The sequence below is a fragment of the Leptinotarsa decemlineata genome, unplaced genomic scaffold (assembly GCF_025532065.1).
Source record: "Leptinotarsa decemlineata unplaced genomic scaffold, Ldec_3_MD MMD2_tig00026340_RagTag_RagTag, whole genome shotgun sequence".
In the NCBI taxonomy this organism is placed as follows: Eukaryota; Metazoa; Arthropoda; class Insecta; order Coleoptera; family Chrysomelidae; genus Leptinotarsa; species Leptinotarsa decemlineata.
Genome location: NW_027412694.1, coordinates 1,973,587 through 1,995,173, shown reverse-complemented (window position 1 = coordinate 1,995,173; position 21,587 = coordinate 1,973,587). Strand labels below are relative to the sequence as shown.

General features: G+C 37.5%; 1 protein-coding gene across 6 annotated transcripts in view; it reads left to right on the top strand.

Annotated features, from left to right (window-relative positions):
* LOC111509637 (electroneutral sodium bicarbonate exchanger 1) overlaps window positions 1–21,587 on the top strand; it is a 106,652-nt gene that overhangs the window by 54,546 nt on the left and 30,519 nt on the right. For 5 of the 6 annotated variants that reach the window (XM_074183510.1, XM_074183511.1, XM_074183512.1 and 2 more), the window contains 5 exons: window positions 4,971–5,237; window positions 5,308–5,600; window positions 5,656–6,132; window positions 19,889–20,029; window positions 20,090–20,236. In XM_074183510.1, coding sequence (XP_074039611.1) covers window positions 4,971–5,237; window positions 5,308–5,600; window positions 5,656–6,132; window positions 19,889–20,029; window positions 20,090–20,236 — 1,325 coding nt within the window. Of the gene's footprint in view, window positions 1–4,105; window positions 4,249–4,970; window positions 5,238–5,307; window positions 5,601–5,655; window positions 6,133–19,888; window positions 20,030–20,089; window positions 20,237–21,587 lie in introns of those variants that run through there. The other variant, XM_074183516.1, reaches the window with a different exon arrangement.

Sequence of the window (21,587 nt, the reverse complement as noted above, 5' to 3'; positions counted from 1 at the left end):
ATTACGATTTTTTATGTCAGGGAATAAGTTCGATCTACTTATGTCATCGATGAAATTATAATGACATTCATTCACGTATTTGATTGAATGCCAGCCAGAAGGAATTTGATTTTTCAATTGGAAGGGGTATATTTTTAGAAGTGACGAATTTTCTGAGGATGAAATTGTTTGGCTTTCTACTGCTCCATCTTAATATAAACAAAAGGAAGAAAGCAATCAATTTCAAGGTTTGTTTGAAGGTGACTGACAATGTTGATGATGCATTTTATTAGTTCGGACTTCCATTGTCTACTATATAAAATGGTTTGAAATCCCTGAAAGAAGTAAAAAAAGAATAATTAAAAAAGGATAGCTGAAAATAACAATTATATTAAGCAACAATAAACCTGAAATGAATTGATAGTGAAATAAACTACAAGTAAAAATATAATAATTGAATGAATAAAAATTGAAGGAATGAAAAAAAAAATAATAAAAAAGTGTAGAGATTCCAAGTCACGTTAGTTCACGACGTTTCGATTGTTGGTATTACCCGAAGACGATTGTAGATACCAACAATCGAAACGTCGTGAACTAACGTGACTTGGAATCTCTACACTTTTTTATTATTTTCTTTTCTGATTTCTTTTATTTCACTATCATTTCATTTCAGGTTTATTGTTGCTAATATAATTGTTTTTTTCAGCTATCCTTTTTTAATTATTCTTTTTTACTTGTTTCAGTGATTTCAAATCATTTTATACAGGGTGTCCCTGGACTTCCTCTTTTCCTCTCGGGAATGTATAGATGGGGTCAAAATATCACCAGTACTTCATATAACTTTTTTTCCTAAAAGTCTTCGTAACCAAGTTACGGGCCCTCGCAGTTACAAAATGAAAAATGTTTTTCTTTGATAACTTTTCAAGTGAATATTCAAAATCATCCAAATTTTGGTAATTGACTAAACAAATGAATTCCGTCGATGAGCTTTCATGCAGGAGTCAGTTGTTTTGCTACAAAGTCAGGAACGGACTACCCCCGATGGTCCACACCCCAAAACTTTGAAATGACAGATACTTTTCAAAATTTTTCAACAAAATAAGGTTACATGGACAATTTTATGAATAAAAGTACTCGTGTGGAAAGTCGATCGGAGCAACGAGTCTTGATAAAAATGTAGTTCTACTCGACGACATCAAACCCGCTCGTCCACCATTATTTGAAATGAATAATTATCAAAGCAGAAATAATAATGATAACGTTAATTCAACAACATTTATAACAGGAATAATACAAAGTATGCTAAAATGAAGTCGTAAACAAAAAGTACAGTACCTATATGGAAGTTTAAGTCACAATTGTGATAGCAGATATTTTTTCAAAAGAAATATCAAGTTCTGTAGATTCGTGGTGTTTTTAAACTAACAAGCTACTCTACTATGAAATATCGAATTCATTCCATATTTTGTATGTACATAATACGTGTGGAATAATCACGTTTCGTGTTGATCAGTTATCTGAATCTCATGAAACTCAACATTCGAATGTTTCAAATTCTTCTTCACAGCTAAACTGTTGAGGAGTTTCACTGATAATTATAATTTTATGGGAGAAATTCTTTAACACGAATCTAAATTTAGCTGAAAAAACGCACATCGGAAAAAATATTTACTATACTAATAAAAAGCAAACGAATGAACTACAAAAACGGCTGCACATGATCAGGTGAAAAATATCCAGGGAATAATTATGTTCCATTTCTTTCACAGATGTTGACAAAAAAACCTTTTAGAAAGTTTTGATAAAAAATGAGAAACTGGAATGCGATTTTGTTTTGTTGAGTGGTGCGTTGTCATATGACTATCATTGTATTGTCAATATTCTATAGGATATTTTGAATTTTTTTGATATGGCCGAACAGTTTACATTCAATGAATATGCAGATATGCATGTATTTTATGGACGAGCATTTTGTAATGCTGCAGAAGCTCGTCTTGTGTATTCCGAGCATTTTCCCAATCGAACGGTACCGTCAAGAGAAACATTCGAGCGTGTCGATCGCAGCTTGAGGGAGACAGGTATGTAATAATTGATAATTAATTTGAGCACGTTGTTTTATTTCGATATTATTGTAGGTACAGTTTTGCCAAAACGAGGTGGTGAGGGCGCTCCTAGGACTGTACGTACCGTTGTATTGGAGGAAAATATTTTGGAAACCGTCGCTGATGATCCTTCAATGAGCATCAGAAATCTATCAGAACAATTCCATACATCCAAGTCCACTATTCATAGAATAATTCGGGAACAACTGCTCCACCCTTTTCACATCCAGAAGGTACATGCCATGACACCTCAAGATTTTCCAGCACGACTGGAATATGGCAATTGGTTCATGGATAGGCAAAGAGAGGATATGACTTTTATTAATTGAGTTTTATTCACTGATGAAGCAGGTTTCAGTAGAGATGGATTTATCAACTCTCATAATCTCCATATATGGGCCGAAGAAAATCCCCATGGGATATTGCAAACCAAACACCAACGGAAATTCAACGTGAATGTTTGGGCTGGTATCATAGAAAACCATCTTATAGGACCATTCGTTCTACAGGACCGATTGAATGGAGAACGTTATTTGGAGTTCATTCAGAACGATTTGAATGGACTTTTGGAACATGTTCCATTGCAAACCCGAAGAGATATGTGGTTTATGCATGATGGCGCTCCTCCTCATTTTAGTTTGATTGTGCGTGACCATCTGAACCATATTTTCCACAATAGATGGATTGGTAGAGGTGGGCCATATTCATGGCCATCGCGGTCTCCGGATTCAAATCCATTGGATTTCTTTCTGTGGGGGCATCTAAAAAGCCTTATTTACGCTACACCTATTCACACAAGAGATGCATTGTTGAATAGAATAACATTACATTGTGAAGCCATACGAAACGACCCTGGAATGCTATTTCAAGTACAGAGAGGGTGTCTTCGCAGACTAAGAAAATGTATAGAGAGAGAAGGTGGTCATATCGAGCAGTTTCTGTAGCGGATTTTTCATTTCTGTTTGCTTTTGAGGCTCTTGAGTTTCGTTAGTTAAACGTGTTTGCATTATAAAAATTCGTTATGAACATTTTACCTATCATTTCCATTTTCCTTAAAAACTAATATTTTCGAATAATGGTAGACATCTCAGGATAAATGTTGTTGAATTAACGTTATCATTAGTATTTCTGCTTTGATAATTATTCATTTCAAATAATGGTGGACGAGCGGGTTTGATGTCGTCGAGTGAAACTACATTTTTCTCAAGACTCGTTGCTCCGATCGACTTTCCACACGAGTACTTTCATTCATAAAATTGTCCAAGTAACCTTAATTTGTTGAAAAATATTGAAAAATATCTGTCATTTCAAAGTTTTGGGGTGTGGACCATCGGGGGTAGTCCGTTCCTGACTTTGTAGCAAAACAACTGACTCCTGCATGAAAGCTCATCGAAGGAATTCATTTGTTTAGTCAATTACCAAAATTTGGATGATTTTGAATATTCACTTGAAAAGTTATCAAAGAAAAACATTTTTCATTTTGTAACTTCGAGGGCCCGTTACTTGGTAACGAAGGATTTTAGGAAAAAAAGTTATATGAAGTACTGGTGATATTTTGACCCCATCTATACATTTCCGAGAGGAAAAGAGGAAGTCCAGGGACACCCTGTATAGTAAAAATTAATCAATTTCAAGATATATTACATAGAGTTTATGTAATTAGTATTACATAGATATGTGGATCATGCAAAGAAGTAACTTTCAGACACAAACTGAAAAAAAAAACCTCCTAAAACAACTACTTTCATATAAACATTTAATTTTTCTTTGGTGTAATTCAATGTTTATATGAAAGTATCTGTTTCAGGGGGGCTTCTTTTAAAATTGATTGCTTTCTTCTTCCTTTGGAAGATATCCCCATTTTTTATATCAAGATGGAGTAGTATGAAGGCAAAAACTCTCTTCCCAAAAAAATTAGTCACTCCTAAAAATATACCCCTTTCAACTCAAAATCAAGTTTCCTTTTGGCTGGGATTTAATCAAATACGTGAATGAATGTCATTACGATGTCATCGATGACATAAGTAGATCTAACTTATTTCGCGTCATAAAAAATAAATTGTTTGTTTTTCCTTATAATATCATCCAGATTGGTTCTGAGGAGCCCTAGGGCAAGTGTCTCACGGCAAAACATCGATGTCTACCAGTGAGGATGACAGTGTTCCATGTAAGTGATTTTTTTTTATTTTCATTTAGTATGTGTGAAAAGCATGTTGATGATATCTGATTTTGATCCCAAAATGAACATCTGGAATACAAACTGAGTAGAGAAAAGTGGTTTTTGTATATTGGATTACACGAAAGAATTTTTCTTTCGTGTAATTCAATGTTTATATGAAAATAGCTGTTTCAGATGGGATTTTTCTTTCAGTTTGTGTCTGAAAGTTACTTCCTTGCATGATCTACACATCTATGTATAGAGATACTTCTTTTGAAATTGATTGATTTGGAAGATTTCCCAATTTTTCTATATTTTATATTTTGGTATATTTCATTTACCAAAAAATTAGTCACTGCTAAAAATAAACCCCTTTCAGTTCGAAAAATCTGAATATGATTGTTTTTTCTTCTATTTCGAATTTAAATCTTCAATATTTAACATAGGAAACTAACAAATAATATAATGCTTTATTATTGTGATGTTTGATTATTGTCAGGTATATTAATATGGAGTAATGTACAAAAATACATACTTCAGTTATAATATACTATATTATTTTTATATATACTTGAATTGAACACGAATTTTTGATTTCCCTAATGATGTGTGGAAAATAATCCCATTTGCAGCACACCAGATCAATAAGTATATTCGGTTTTTGAACTTCAATGTCTTATTTATTTCTAAACTTTAAAATAACCGAAGTACTATTCGAAAATGTAATACAGGTTCTAGACACCAAGAAGATGATGGTTATTTTACGAAAAAAGAGAAAAACAACCAAAGAAAATATAAGAGCAATATGTCATTCATGCGGAAAATTCCTTCAGGAGCGGAGGCGACAAATATTTTAGTGGGGGAGGTGAATTTTCTTGACAAACCGATGTCAGCTTTCATCAGACTCAATACAGGAGTCATACTTGACAATCTCACAGAGGTACCTTTACCAACAAGATTTTTGTTCATACTCATCGGACCATATTCTCCAACTGCAGGTTAGAATCGTATATATAATAAATCAGTCAGTATTTTTCTCCGAACAATCATCATAAATATATCACTTAGGGTATAATGAAATTGGCCGTGCAATGGCAACTCTCATGTCGGACGATATCTTCAGCGAAGTGGCATATGGTGCGCATAAAAAAGATCATCTAATAATGGGACTGGATGAATTTTTGAGTTCAGTCATCGTGCTTCCACCTGGAGAATGGGATTCTGCAATTCGAATCGAACCACCAGCAGACATTCCTTCTCAAGAATTTCGAAAACGACCTCCAGAGGATTATAATATAATTATCGACGAGGTGGAAGAAAAAGAAAAACTTAGGGAGGAAACTGGTCTGGCAAGAACAGGGGTAAAAATCATTGAATCCTGTAAATATCTCTTAATCAACATATAACTATTTCCAGATTCTCTTTGGAGGTTTGAAAAATGACTTGAAACGGAAAGCTCCATGGTATTGGTCCGACTTCAAAGATGCTTTAGCCCTGCAATCGATAGCTTCGTGGATATTCCTCTATTTTGCTTGCCTTTCGCCAATCATCACTTTCGGTGGATTACTTTCTGAAGCAACTGAACGGCATATGGCCGCTATGGAATCACTTGTAGCTGGGTGCATCTGCGGTATTCTTTATGGTTTCTTCTCCGGACAACCGCTGTCTGTTTTAGGATGCACGGGTCCAGTTTTGGTCTTCGAAATCATCGTCTACGATTTCTGCCAGACTATGGATTGGGACTATTTATCCTTCAGGTTTTGGATTGGTACCTGGATTGCCGTAATTCTTCTATTTTTGGTTGCTATCGATGCTAGCGCTTTCGTGTGCTACATAACAAAATTTACAGAAGAGAACTTCGCCACATTGGTTGCCTTAATATTCATTTACAAGGTGAGTATTCAATGGAGTAATGATCAAAAACTGTAGATTCAGTTCAAGTAATTCAATTATTTTCATGCTAATTTCCCACCTGAAAATGAGTTTCATCATGAAATACCCCATTAAAATTTGACGCTGCATGGAAAATTCATTTCATTCATATTTATATTAGTAACTACTTCTTTTCTATAAATTCAAATTATTTTTCCTAATACTGGAGTAGTTCTAAATGAACAAAATTTATTTCATTCATATTCATATTAGTAACTACTTTTTTTCTATAAATTCAAATTATTTTTCCTGATACTGGAGTAATTCTAAATGAACAAAAAGTTTTCACTAACTATCTCTGTAAAAAAGCATCCGCGCTGAATTGAATTTAACCCTTATTGTATTCTCATTCATTTGCACAAGTGAATCTCGCGACAAGCTTACATATCATGAAAATTGTATTATTCAATAAACTGATGTGTTCCTTTCAAGCTTCTATTTGATAAATTGATGGATATAGCCGTTACCACGTGGTGGGAGATCATAATGAAAAGAGAAATGAAAATTTTCATATTTTTTACGACTTTTATTTGTAGTTAACGTTACTGCAGTTCTGTCCTATATGGACATTCTCAAACTTATACAATAAACTAACAATGATTCATTACACCGGAGCGTAAATTTACTTAAATTACTTAAATTGGCACGGCACATTGGCATTGTGAATTGTAAATTCAGGTACTCAATCAAGTACCTGAATGGTATATATTGGCGAATGTAATGAATCATTGTTAGTTCATTGTATAAGTTTGAGAATGGCCATATAGGACGAAACTGCAGTAACGTTAGTTACAAATAAAAATGGTAAAAAACATAGAAATTTTCATTTCTCTTTTCATTACTTCTATTTAATTATATGCGAGCGTTTTCGACAGCTGGTCGTGCTATCATCATCTAAGCTCTACTCAAACGGAACGTGTTATCCTGTTGTATGTCGTTTTATACGATCCGAACGCCTAAATACAGGTACTCCAGGTTATTTAGGAAAATTTGCCTGTATTGGGGTTACATCAGGTACTATTCTTTGTGTTGGATCTTCTCTGGGTTTACTGTTTCTAGGAATGTGTATTGATTTGTTTAATATATTGAATGTTAGGTCTTGTTGTGTTTTGATTTGTACCTGTTCCTCGATAAGTGATTTATGAATGTTGAATTTATGGATGTTTGAGTTTTCCCAAATGTCCATATGGTTTCCCTTATTGACTTGTTTCATGAGTTTTATGTTCTCTCATCACATCACACCTGCCGTTACGAAACCCTGTTCGTCGCATCGGACTTCTGGCCTCCCCGACCTGAACCCTAGGGATTTCTAGGTCCATTTCTGGTCGAAGCGCGACGTCAGGCTTTCTTGTGGCTAGCTCATTATAGATCTTTATTTGTTGGATCAACTGTTTCTGTTCTTGGCTCATGAGAAGTGTCCGGGTAGCACACTGGCCCTGCCATGAAGCCACCCCTGAGCCTCTCTCGTTTTCAAGGTGACCCCCTGGCCTTCCACCATCCCCTAACTCTTCCGTTAGGATGCCAGTTTCGAACTCCTTCGAAACGTGATGCGCTCCTGCGCGCAATACGTCCCACTCCTCCCAGGGTCCGTCTGGGGTCATCGCGACGCCTGGCGTCGGACGTCCTTTACTGCGTCGGTTTCCATTGTTTCACGAGCCTGTCCATTCTCCAAGCCATTTCTCCGTTTAATGCCCGCCAGCGACCCTACCTCGAGTTCTCCAACTCCAAGCTGTCCTACATCGTTTCTGAGTTTAACGCCCGCCGACTATTCGTTGTAAAACCTGACGTTGCTTGTTCTCTTCAAATTTGTGAGTGGCACAGGATGGCTGTACACCCTGTACATCGTTACTTTAGGTTTTTTCACGTGAGTGGCCACCATTTCCGTAGATCTGAAATTGTTCCTGTTAGGCGGAATCCTCCAGCCGGTTCTCTCCGTCGGTTAAATTCGTCGATTTGGGCTGTTGTTGGGAAACTTCTCGGGTAACATGTTCCCTGGTGAAAGTTTCGTCGTCCATCCTCAGTTTGTTAGGAGTATTTAGTGCCTTGAATCGGTTTAGAACACGTTGACTTGCCGAAATTTTATCGCGATTTGAGATCGTAGTCCTTTGTGACATTTCGCTGTTATTAACTAATCGATTTACAGTTGAGCCGAAAGTGCTAGGGTGTGCTAGTGCTTTGCAACCAACCAAAGTGTCCTCGTCATCGAAAAGAATTCGTTGAGCAAGAGACGTCTTCAGACTAGTCATCTCTGCTGGAGTTCGTGGAATACTGTGTCCAAAGAACATGGATTCCGCATCTCTCCGTCGAAGTCGCACAAGGGCGACTAAACTTGTCTGAATTCGGGAAATTTTGGTCGAGGTATTCGACCTCGCGATTTTGCACTGTCGTATCAACTGCAAGGTTTGCTCGCGCTTGTTTGGCCCTAGTCTGCATTTTCGGTTTTCAAAAATTCCCATCGATGACTCTGACTTGGAGATAGGCAGAGGGGGGGATTCATGGAAAGCTAAAACTTTAGGTTCACTCTTGGATCGCGAAATTGATTTCCTAACCAAGGCCTACAGAGTGAACTTAGCTAATAATTGAGGAACGCGGAACCTAACTGATGAACCGCACCCTAGGATGAGGGCCGTCCGTAGGATATGGATAACAGGTTTCGATGTCCTGGAAAGGTCCCAACGGTTACGTTGAGTCGATAGCTCGAAGACTGATTTAATGATGTCTCGACCCTCCCAAATTTAATCCCGATACCCCTCGACCAGTTAACACCGCAATTTTAGCCGGATGCCTGGGACTGGGCAACTTTAGTAGGGACCTACTCATCCTTGGTAGGATTTTGGCCAAACAGGAACCTGCACAGACTAAGGTATCGTTAAACAATCCAAAAGAAAGCAAAAATCAATCCTCAATTCTCCTAAAAATCTCTAGCGGATCCTAAAAAGAACCAGATATTTTGAATCCAAGAAAATTACCCGTAAAACTCCAACTACAATTCGTCTCTTTAATAGTTCTGAAAAGAACCGGAGACTCGAATTCTTTCGATAAAAATCACCTGAAATCGGAAAATTTTTTCTTTTTTTTTCAGTTCTAATAAGAACTGGAGAAACGAATTCATCTCCACCTGTCGAAATCTCCTGGACGCGCTATGTTCCGCCAATCGAATCTCTCAAAAAATCACGTTCTGTTTCGATCAACCAGAAAATCAATAATCATTCGATATCTTTCAACCAATCAGACTTTAGTTGGTCCTTGGAGATGAGGTGCGTTCAGGAGCTTTCGTTGTAAACAATGGTCGGTCATTCCCGGAAATACTCGGGATTTGCAGAAATTTGTTCAAAATTTTTATTCCATTTTCGGGTAATATTCATCGATCCGAATCGAAAAGTTCAATAACATTTTTTGATACTCTCATTCCTTCTGGCTGTAAAATACGTTTGAATGTGTGATATTTTTCAACTTCAAATCTGACCCTTTCACGTTAGAAACGTGATCAAGTTATCAAACGAAAGCTAATTATAAGGCCCATCGATGCTTTTTAGAAGAAAGCACGATTTCTCTATCTGAATAACTGAAAAAGCCATTTTCAGAAAAATCGACTTCTTCCCTATTTAAAAATTAGCGAAAACTATTAATCTGCAAAAGATTTTCCCTAACACTTAGGAAATTTCTATAAACTGGGCTGAAATTTAATAGAAAAGCATAATTTTTCCAAATTTTCAGTTGTGCTCTCAGAGTGGGCGGAGCTCCCACTGAGGCTCGGGAAACAAAAAAAAACAGTTTTGTTTCACGACAGTGGGTGTCGTCAAAATAAACAACTTTTTCCTATAAAATGTTCAACGAAGAATGATTCGTTTTCGTAATACAGATTGTTGAAATTTTTCAAAACATGGTAAGTTTTTGTCAGAAGTTTTTTGCAATTTTAGTTATTTCCATCGAACTTTATACGCAGTATACCATACCCATACAGACTTCTTCTAAACTGAGCATTATCAAACTGCTTATTCAATCCAAATTTAAAAAATGTGTCAGGTTCAATTATGCAATTAGAAAGTGCTACATTTCGGAGTTTGTAAAAAAAACAGTTCGGAGAAGTACTCTGTTATTTATTAGGAAAATAAACATATAAACATTGAACGAGACAACTGTTACAATAACTGTTCAAAGTAACGACCTCAAACAGTAATACAAGCTTCTGCTCTCCTCATCAAAGAATGCCGCACCCGTTGAAAAATGCCCGGAGTCTTTCTTACCGTTTCGCAGCAAGCGTTTCTAATGGGGCCAGCATAAACTAGTGATTCAAGGTGTCACCAAACGAAAAAATCAACGGGATTGAGGTCCGTTGACCTCGGGGGCCAATGCTCAGTGCCTCCCCTTCCTAGGCATCGTTGGGGATATGCTACGTCTGAAAAATTTCTTGGTATCACACTAAAATGAGCAGGAGCTCCATCGTGCATAAACCAAGAGTGATTTCGGAGACAAATGAGAACATCTTCCATAAGTCGGGGAAGCTCGTGTTCCTAGAAATGTAGGTAAGCATCTCCTCTCAAACGTAAGGGGAGAAAATTGGGCCCAATTGAATAATCACCAATTATGCCTACCCATACATTGAAAGATAATCTGTCTTGGAAATGAGTTTGCGTTATCGCATATGAGTTATCTTCCGCCCAGATGTGGTTGCTATGGAAGTTCATGATACCATTTCTTGAGAAATTAGTCTCATCTGTGAAGAGGATTTTCGATAAAATTTGCCGAGGTTGTTCGACTTTTCTTTGAAGCCATTGAACAAATTCGATACGTGGTTGGAGTAAGTGCCTGGACACGCTGAATGTATTAAGGATATAATTGCTGTTCCTTTAAAATTCTGTAAACTGTCATGTGACTCACATTTGAAGTTTGAATAATTTTCCTTGTACTTGTCTCTAGATGTTCACTAATTTCATCGAAAACCGCCTCCTCCAATTCTACAGTTCTTATGGTCCGTGGTCGTCCCACAGCAGAATTTGTTTCAAAGCTTTCAGATTCGAAAAGTCGTCGGAAAAGATTCGCAAATGTCGCTGCACAAGGAGTCACGCGTATGGGATACCTTTCCTGATAGATGCGTCTGGCCTCGCTTGAATTTCTGTCAGCCAAGCCGTATGCAAAAACCATATTAGCCATTTCAGCATTCGGAAAGTTGGGCATGGTACCAAAAAATCACTTTATAAACTCCGAACTGTGAATTTGTCAATTAATAGTTAGGAATGTGACAACAAACTTCTATTTTTATGAACAAACTTTCATAGCCTACTCGATTTAATTAACTCAATTTGCAAGTGGAAAGTAACAAATATTATTGAAATCAAATTTGGCTAGTGTTGCAATTCAACTTTTGCGAGTCATCATATGAAAATATATCGAAGAACCTTGCAGCATAGAACGAATGCATATGTGCAATTAGAAAAGGGTATTGAAATCATGATAAGGTCATATGGCAAGCACAGAGCTCAATGTGGTGAGCTGTCTCTCGGAATCTAACCTCAAAGTTATGAACCGGGGTCAGTATCGAATCTCAAAGTCAAACTCCATTATTAAAGCCATAAGTGACATAGTTGGAGGTCGTGTGACGTCATTAGAAGTCGAAGTCGAGTGGTGGGAGTAGGCCGTTAACCAACCTGAAGCCACTACTTACACTGCAAATTTTCATTTCCGTTTGAACCATTCCAGAGTATTCACTCTTTCTACTGTAATCAGTGGATGAAAAAATAATAGAAAAAACATATACCGGGTGTCCCAGAGCTTTAAGGCCAGCAGATATCTCAGTTACCTGCAGAACAAAAATTTAAACAAAAATATGTATCATAGGAGAACACAAGCACTTTCATGCAGCATAGCAAAATCCACCCCCTGGTAAACAACCCCCAAGAAACCACCCCTAACTTTTGTTTTTCAAATGGCACGCCCATGTTTGTTTTGGTTCAACTTACAGTCCTTTTCATTTCTCGGTCAATGATGTATCATGGTAGGTAGAATGACATGCAGAATCATAGAAAATAAAAACACAAATGAAATATTAATGTTTAAGGTCATCTGTATTTTGATACATGATACTACAGAAAATGTTCAAAATGTTGGCCAGCACTTGCCACACATGCTTCAAGTCGCCGAATCAGCGCGCGAGTACAGGAAGCCCTAATCATTTCCGGAGTAATGGTATGACAAGCCTCTAAAATTTTTTGGGTTGAATCGTCAATATTCATTGGTTGTGTTTCGAAGGCAACTCGTTTCAGATATCCCCACAGAAAAAAGTCCAGTGGCGTGAGATCTGGAGAACGTGCAGGCCATCGCACAGGTCCACTATTTCCAATCCAACGGTCTCGAAAAGTATCATTGAGGAATGTAGTAACTACATTATGGTTATGTGCAGGAGCACCATCTTGTTGCCACCACATTTGTTGTCGTTCTTCAAGTGGAATATCTTCCAGGAGGGCAGGTAAACAATTATCCAAGAAATGTAAATATCGGTGGCCCGTCAAAGTGTCTTGGAAAAAATGGGGCCCGATGAGTCGTCCATTATGTAAACCACACCACACGTTCACACCCCACATTGTTTGGAAATTGGTTTCTCTAATCCAGTGAGGGTTGTCCTGTGACCAATAGTGCATGTTATGTCGATTAACAGTACCATTATTATGGAAGCGGGATTCGTCACTCCACAAGATTTGATTGAGGATGTTTGGATTGTCATGGACTAAAACTTGAATGTGAGCAATGAATGCCGTTCGTCTTTCGAAATCGGTAGGTCTGAGTCCTTGGTGTAAATGAATTTTGAAGGGATGATACTTGTACTGTTTGAAAATTATTTGCACAGATGACTTACTGATCCCAATCTCTACCGCCAATGCACGAACCGAAATATGAGGATGTGCTTTGGCGTAGGCCAACACATTTATGCACGTTTATTCTTCCGGCATTTCACCAAAAATTAAAAGCATATCAACGTATTCGTTGGGAGTGAAGGTAAAAGGCATTTTGATATACAACAACAATATCACGACTGATGGCAATGTGTCATCCAGATATCAGAGGAATGAAGGAAGCACAAAAAGTTCTAACATTTTATCGCCTCTTTTTCTGCGTAGCGTCCACTTTTTCTGGTGTCTACAATGCAGAACAATTCGATCAGTCCAGTTAATAGTACCCACTAACGTATTCAATTTTCTCGAACAATTATGATATATCGTTGGTTGAGAAATAACAAGAGCTGTCAGTTGAACGGCAAACAACATGGGGTTGCCATTTGAAAAACAAAAGTTAGGGGTGGTTTCGCAGGGGTTGCTCGCGAGGGGGTGGATTTTGCTCTGCTACTTGAAAGTGCTGGTGGTCTTCTATGATATACATATTTTTTTTCAATTTTTTTCTGCAGGTGACTGAGATATCTGCTGGCCTAAAAGCTCTGGGACACCCGGTATAGAGTGTTTCAGGGTTCCACAATGTATCTCGTCTGTCCGATTGGATTTTGTTTTTAGATTACGTAATCGTTTTTGTTTTCGTTTTGTTATCGTTTTTGTTTTCATTTTTGTTTTTGTTTTCGTTTCCAATTTTGATATCTCTATTTTGTTTTTCTTTTTTTTTGCCTGGAGGTCATATGGAACAACTTAGTTATAATAGAATGAATGAGGGTGTGAGGGTATTACAACCTCACAATTTTCACTGAAGAACCCACAAAATTATAACTTGCTGTAATGGTGATTATAGTTTAGAAATTCACATAAAAAATCGTTTATAACTGGAATCATATCTGTATGTGTCGCATTTTCATCTCGACTATCGAAAAATTCAGGATTAGCTCCAGTAGGAAGCAAAAGTATCCTGCAGCGTCATCAACAGGTTCTGGTGAAGGTTTTCTATATACACCTGATGAAGACATCGATTTTATTAATTTGAGTTTGTGTGATATGAAACGACCTACGAATGCAACAGGTGCAGCCAACAAAGATTACGTGGATGAAGTTGAGAAAAAAGTTCACGAAAAAAGTACGGAACGAACTTTTCAATCTGAAAAATGACGTTCAAACGCTTATAAAGAATGAGGTTAAAAAGTCCAGCACCAAATTTGATAACAAAATCCAAGCAGTTATCGGCAAACTGTTTCAAATTGGTATGAAATATGATATCGATGTCGGATGTATCAACAACGATCTATCGAAACGATTGAAAGGAATCGTGGATTTGGTTTACAAAACGAATATCGAAGAAACTGAAAGAACATTGGAATTCCGCATTGCCGAGCATATGGACATACGCAACATAGAGAAACCTGTAATAAAACGGGAAAACAGTCAACTCCCACTGAATGGTCAACCCCCGCTAAACTGCCTATGCAAAGAGAGGGGGGAGGTGAAAGCATTTGAATGACCCATTGATAAATTGATGGATACAGCCGTTACTACGTGGTAGGAAATCATAATGAAAGCATAAATGATACTTTTCATGTTTTTGTCACGTTTATTTGTATTTTATTTGTTTTTTTGTCCCTTGGGAGCTGACTGACTTGTCCATTTAGTCCAAGTCTCCAGAAAACACTGCAGCCTCTTAGGCTTATTGCATTTATCCTTTCATCTTCTCATGATACCCATTCCATCAGTCTCGTACCCTGTACTAGTTTGTACAGGTTCCGTGTTGGATGTTCGTCATATTCTTCTGGACGTAATTTTGTACGCCTGCCTCCTGTGATTCAGTGCCTCATATTTGCATAAGATGTGTAGAGCTGTTTCTATCCCTTCGTTGCATAATTTGCAGCTGAGGTATCCGTTGTACAGCTCGTTTTATTCAGGTGTCATCTAAGCGGCCAATGACCGTTTAGTAACCCTGTGATTATTCTGAGCCGAACACTACATTGACATATTTCTTTAGTTATTTCCTCGGACGGTTCCCCAATGAAGATTCTGCTGTGTTTGTTGCCAGGTACTTTTGTCCAGTACTCTGTGTGCTCCTCATTGGTCCATGCCCTAATCTGGTTTCGTACCAATGATTTCGGAACCCAGAGCTGGTTCAGGACCTATATATGAATTTGATGATCCACGTCTAGCGCATTCATCAGCTTTATCATTATCTGTGAATCCTGAATGCTTTGACACCAGTACAAAGTTAATTTGTTCCTGTTCGCGAATTCATTCAGTTCTTCATGGCATTCCCAGACCAGTTTTGATGTCATCTTCGGGTTTGTTAGAATCCCTAGTGCGCTCCTGCTGTCTGTTGAAATATTGATTTGCCCATTTCTTTGTGGTCTCAATTTAATAAGCCTTACACACTTCAAGATAGCATACACTTCCGCCTGAAAGACGGATATGTATAGTCCTAGCGGATAACTGTAGTTTAAATTTCTATTCACCTGGAATACTCAAGCTTCCGTTCCATGTTTGGTCTTCGATCCATCTGTATACCAGGTGTTTTTTCCAAACATGTTTTCGGGATGACTACTGGTCGTCCACTCTCTGTGTCTGAGGAAATTTTGTTTCTGGTTTCTATCATAAACGGCTTACTGCCTACCTGTTAGACGTTATTACAGTGTTACTATCTTCATTCGGGTTTGAAGGCCGCCGTAGTTTGGAACTGTATCATAAAGTTTCGTCGGCATGAGTGGCTGGCTTTTTCAGAGGTGTATTCATATTGATGATTCACTGATGACTGGTGATTTCCAGTTCGTAAGTTGTATTGATGATGTAGTCCGCCTCACTTGTTGATGTGTTGCTATTGGCCGAAGTGGTATTATCTGTTGCTGACGTTGCGGGGTTGCCACTTTAGCATCTTCAGTATGTTATTCGCTTAACATGATGATATACACTACCTTGCATTGACGAGTGGCCAAACAGCACTAAACCGATCTGCATGTGTTTCCAATATTTAAAAATCGACTCCGACAGTTGTATCGCCAACAGCACATGCAGGAATAACTTCAGTGGAGAATCCTACTCTGAGACCTGTCGGATTTAATCCAACGCCCTTCGTAGTATTAGTCAGGCGAGTAGTTGTTTTCTGATAGATGTCAGTCCATTATACCATAGTGTAGGTGATTTGACACTGGCCTGAACGAATTGTTCTTTTAGATAATTTGATTTAAAGCCAGTCTCCAAGTATGCCCTCTCATTTTGTGAGGTTTTCTCCCTTATACGAGGATTTGAAAAAAAATCGGATATGCGGTTGGTTATCTCTTTTATAGGCAGATTGTGATTTGACAAACATGTTGTTTGTTATTCGCTTTTGCCTAGTTCGACGAATGATACTCTGAAAGGAATTCGGCTCCCAATTTTTCTCACAATATAACCTTGGAGCCAAGTGATATTCTAGTCAGCTGCGAAAAAAAAATCCAATTTTTCTCATTCAGATATATTTGGAATATTATTGTTTCGTTTTTCCCCACAGGTTTACCAATAATTGACCGCACTGAACAAAAATCAAACTCAATTTTATTTCACTTTGAACACAACAGAATACTTTGAATGAAACTACAACTATTATTCAAATGTTCATCGCCTTATTAGATCGCTCCGTGAACATCAAACATTCGCGAAAACTTGGTCGGACTGGGCGCGCTCTCAGCCACGTCAGAACTGGTTTATGGCTACCAGTGGCGGCCGGAGTTATTTTCTTCAAGGCATGATTTACAACACTATTCCCTTCCTTAAGGTTGTTCGCCCCATGTAAGGACTCGGTGGACAACTTCAGACTTGTTTCTGACCAGATCGGTAATCTTTCCGGTTACCATGTGAGCTCCTTGCCATGGTCTCTGTAATTTGGGACACGAACCTTTCCGGTGTTGGAATCGGTAGAGCAACATTACATCGCCCAACTAAAAGCTCACTGGCAGCGACATTTTGTCAAATTCCATCTCCATTCTGTCGCTGAGAAGCTGTAATTTGGTTCTGGCAAATTCAGACTGCGGGGGTGAAGCACTTGTTCTTGTCTTTTTTATTTCCGGCAATATCATCATCTCCTCCATTAAATCCAATTCGAACTTGCGATCCTGATTCGAGTGTAGTTCATGGGATACCCCGCAACAGTACTTTTGCCACCGTTTCTGCCTCTCTGTTGAGTGAGGCTACTACTTCAAGCTTATGGAGAAATGGTCCATCACAACCATAAGGTACTTGTTACCGGATGTAGTCATAGAAAATGGTCCCAGAATGCGATTCTCTCGAAAGAGCACCCATTGAGGTAGTGCTTCAACCTCCCTCTTTGCCTTGTCTTCACACCCTTTTTCGAAGAGCACAGATCACAGCGCTTACACCACTCTTTCACGTCTCGACGGCAATTGGTCCAATGGTACGCACTCTCGCTAGAGATTTTTCACTCCGACATTCCTTTCAGTGCGATCATCGTGGAGCTGTTTGAGTATATTCGGGATACATATCTTTGGAAGAATAATTTGGAATTTGTGGGTTCTGCTCCGGGCTTTCCTATTTCCAAGTGAATAGGTCATCTCGAATGCATATGGAATTCCTTTGGAGCCAGTTACCATTTTCTTGCTGGCCGTGCTTTGAGGTCTCTTGCAATTTGGGCCTCACCCCTTTGTCAATCCATTCTCGTACAGTTTTCACGACTAAATCCTCCTCCTGCGCTACAATGATCTCTTGCCTCGTCATGAAGGTAGTGTCGCCCTTAGAGGCTTTCAATGATTTTACCACACTATGGTCAGGTGATTCCACAGATTTCCTGTCCTTCCTGAACAAGGAGTACTGATGGAGATTGCTTCTCTCTGGGTAAGAGCGAACCTGATGCAGCGGTCTGGTGGAAAGTTTTTCTTCTAGTAGTTGGATATCCTTTTCCTTCTAGCGTTGACAAAATTTACATCCGGATGTCAGGCATGATCTTCTGAAGAGGCTATTTGCATTTTCCTGACTCCTTCCTTTCCTATGTTGAATTTCAAAATCGTAAGTTTGTAATTTTCCGATCCACCTGGCCATTTGTCCTTCTGAGGTTTTGAAGTTGAAGACCCATCGAAGTGTTGAGTGGTCTGACTTAATCAATAATTTATGGCCATATAAAAAGTATCTTTGACCACTGCGATGGGTTCTGTAATTTCTTTCTGATGTCCCCAGGGACTCACTGAAATAACTGATGATTACTTCTTCTACTTCTTGTACCTGAGATAGTACTTCTCCTATTCCATGTCGAAATGTATAAACAAGCCATTATGCTTTGGGTATGCCAGGATTGGTGCGCAGTTTGCATGTCTCTTCAGGGCAGTAAGTGCTTGCTGGCAGTCTGGCGACCAAACGAAGTGGATTCTCCCCAAATCCTTCACCGAAAAATGGTAATAGCTATAGAGTCCAAGGAAGCTTTTTACGTCATGCTTGTTCTTTGGCGTTGTGTACTTCCTTGATTTTGTCCGGATCTGTGTCAACTCCCTTTGAAGACTTGAGACTGTTTGGAACCTTTGGTATAGTGATGAATATTACTGGAGTGTAATCCCAACACACCGTTATTTTCAAGAGGAAGAATAATCAAAAGGTAATCTTCTCTTCATCCTAGAAATGAACGGCCACCTGCCGTTCGTCTGGAATCAGAAATATGTCATTCAATTTGTTAATATAATTTTTGAATTTGTTGCATTTTCGAGGTTTCGATTTGAATAATTATTGTATGTGACCTTCGAGGTCGCAGTTCGTTACATAATTGCTGTTTTAAATAAAGGAAAGATGTAACGGATGCCCCAAAAAAAGATGCTAGATGCTAATTCTGGAAGATCGTCAACGACAACAAAGGTGTGGTTGTCAACGACGAAGAGAGGGAAGTGTCATTAATGAAAGACCCTTGGAGAGAGAGAATACAATGAAATAATGTAACTTCTTGAGCAACCCTGTTACTGTATATTAGAAGGGGTGGTCGAAGAAGTTGCAAATGGGCCTAGGTAACACCTTTGGGGTGATAATCAGAGACGGTAATTTGCCAAAAGAGCACACGTTTTTCGATAAAGGCCAGTCTAGCCTTGCCCACATATTATTCGTTGTGATGCATTTGGTAGTAGCAGACGGAGCTGATCCGTTTCAAAGATAAGAAAAATATACCAAAAATGTAATATATCAGGTGGTCTTCAACATGATCGTTGATTTAAAATAATGAATGATGGCTACCATAGTTATGGAATATAATGGAAACTTCAAATTGTTTTTTGAAGGTTACATTACATGGAACTTGATAGGCGAATCTCATCAACTGACATGTAAAGAGACAGTGATCATGTACGATAACGTCTTTCTTGGAAAAGGGTTTCTCACAAATATGACATGTCGTTGCGGCACCGATATTATTTGAATCGACTATAATGGGTATGATTTTTTCCATCTTGGAAGAAACAAAGAACCAATCCATGCAATCCTGACCTGGATAGCTATTGAAGCAAGAGAGGCTGTCATCAAAGGAACATTTGAAGTGATTCCCTGCACTATAGACCTTATGTTGTTGGTATTTTGAAGTAGTACAGTAGCGGTCAGTGTTGAACGCTCAAGCTGAAACTGCACACACATTCAAGGGCATATGTCATATCAAGCTACGTTATTAGTTTCAGGAGGTCATTCGAGCGCTTTCACCTATCCCCGCTCGAATGACCTATAAATAGTTATCTTGCGGAGAAATAGGCTAGTCAATCGATTTTAAAGTCAATATGACAAAAGAGTTCTCAATCTGTTGAACAAAAGTATTTGATATTTGAGTTATCTAATATATATTCATTGGTTTTCAGGCTTTCGAAAATGTAATGGCTATAGGAGATAAGTACCCCATCAGCATATCAGGCACTGATTGCTTGTGTTTTACTAACGACAATGTATCTACTAATTTTTCGAATGAATTGGATAACATATCCCATAGGAAACAATGTCTTGTGAGTTTTCAATCAACTTCATTGTGTGAATGTATCATATATATTATTTTTGTTTTTCAGGAACTGAATGGTACTCTTTCCGAGGGATGTTTTATACCGGAATCTACTTCAAATGTATTTCTCATGTCGATTCTGTTATTTTTCGGAACATTCATGATATCCATCAAACTCAAAGGTTTCAAGAATGCTCCATTTTTTTCTACCAAAGTAGGTGCAAAATCAATATCAAACATTTGTTTCTTGAATATGCACACATATGATATATAGTTTGACAAAATCAACTTTTGAATATTTATCATTTAATTGGTTTAGTTATTCAATTTTCTACCAAGAAGGGCTAATCAGGTGTCAGGATTAATTTTCTTCGAAAAAAGTGGTTTCTTTCCAACGTTTAATATTAAATTAAAATCTCCTTCAGAGCTTTGTAAACATATTTCCCAAAAATCTAAAAACTGATATCATTTCAATTCCAACAGGAATAATGAATTCTTAATTGAAGGAAGTCAAAAAAAGTATATTCGTGTTGAGAATATAACTATTTTGGAAAATCAGAAGAATTATTTTCATACTTAAAATTGAAAACCCCCAATAATAAAATTCTCTAAACAATAACAACACTACAAAGAAACATGAAACAAACGAATGATAAAGTGGGGTATGTCTTCATCAGTGATAGAAAAAAGAATAATTATTCAGGTATTTTTATGATCAAGTTGTGATATGCTGTATTCAGCCCATTGTATTTGGGAATATTCATCATTTCTCTCAAAAATATTTTGAACCGATATAGTCAAATATATAGAATATTTGAATGTTCAGAGTCAAAAATGAATTCATGTTCCCTTTTATGTTCAACAAGAAGTGTAGAGTTTTCAATATAAGTTCCATCTGATTTAGCAAAGGGGGCTCTATGTTTTTAATGAATAGAAATTAGTTTTTTAGAAAGACACTTATGTGATATTTCCACAAGATCCAACCAAAAAAATTGAAAACGAAATCTACAATTTTTTTAAAAAGCTGCATGAAAATGATTATATAGACAAAAAAGTGCTAAATGATTCACATGTTATAAAATATCGTTAGTTTTGTTCATTCTATAGATTTTTTCGATTTTTTTGATTTTATGTTAAATAAAATTATATAATAATTCTTCACTAACAAATTTTCGGGTTGGAAATGTGTAACTGTGTGTCGCCTATTTATGCAGACCTGGTCATGGTAAAACTACAAAATAGTTGCACTGGAACGTTGTGATTTTCAGTGCCATTTCCAACAGTGGAATCAATATTATAATAAATTTGAAATCGAATTCAATTGCCATTTCCAGTACTGAGTTTCATAACAAATAACAAAAATTTCTAAATAATTAAGAAATACCCAGTAAAAATAATTTTCCAACAGCCCTTATTCGAAAAATAATCACAGAAATGAGTTTTTCCCCCCAAAATACAAGAGTCAACACCAAATATAAAAAAACACTAAAAGTAATGACGATGACCTAAATGTGGCATATTTCAATTTATTCAGTAAAATGCATGTAAAATCCCCTTTTTTTTCA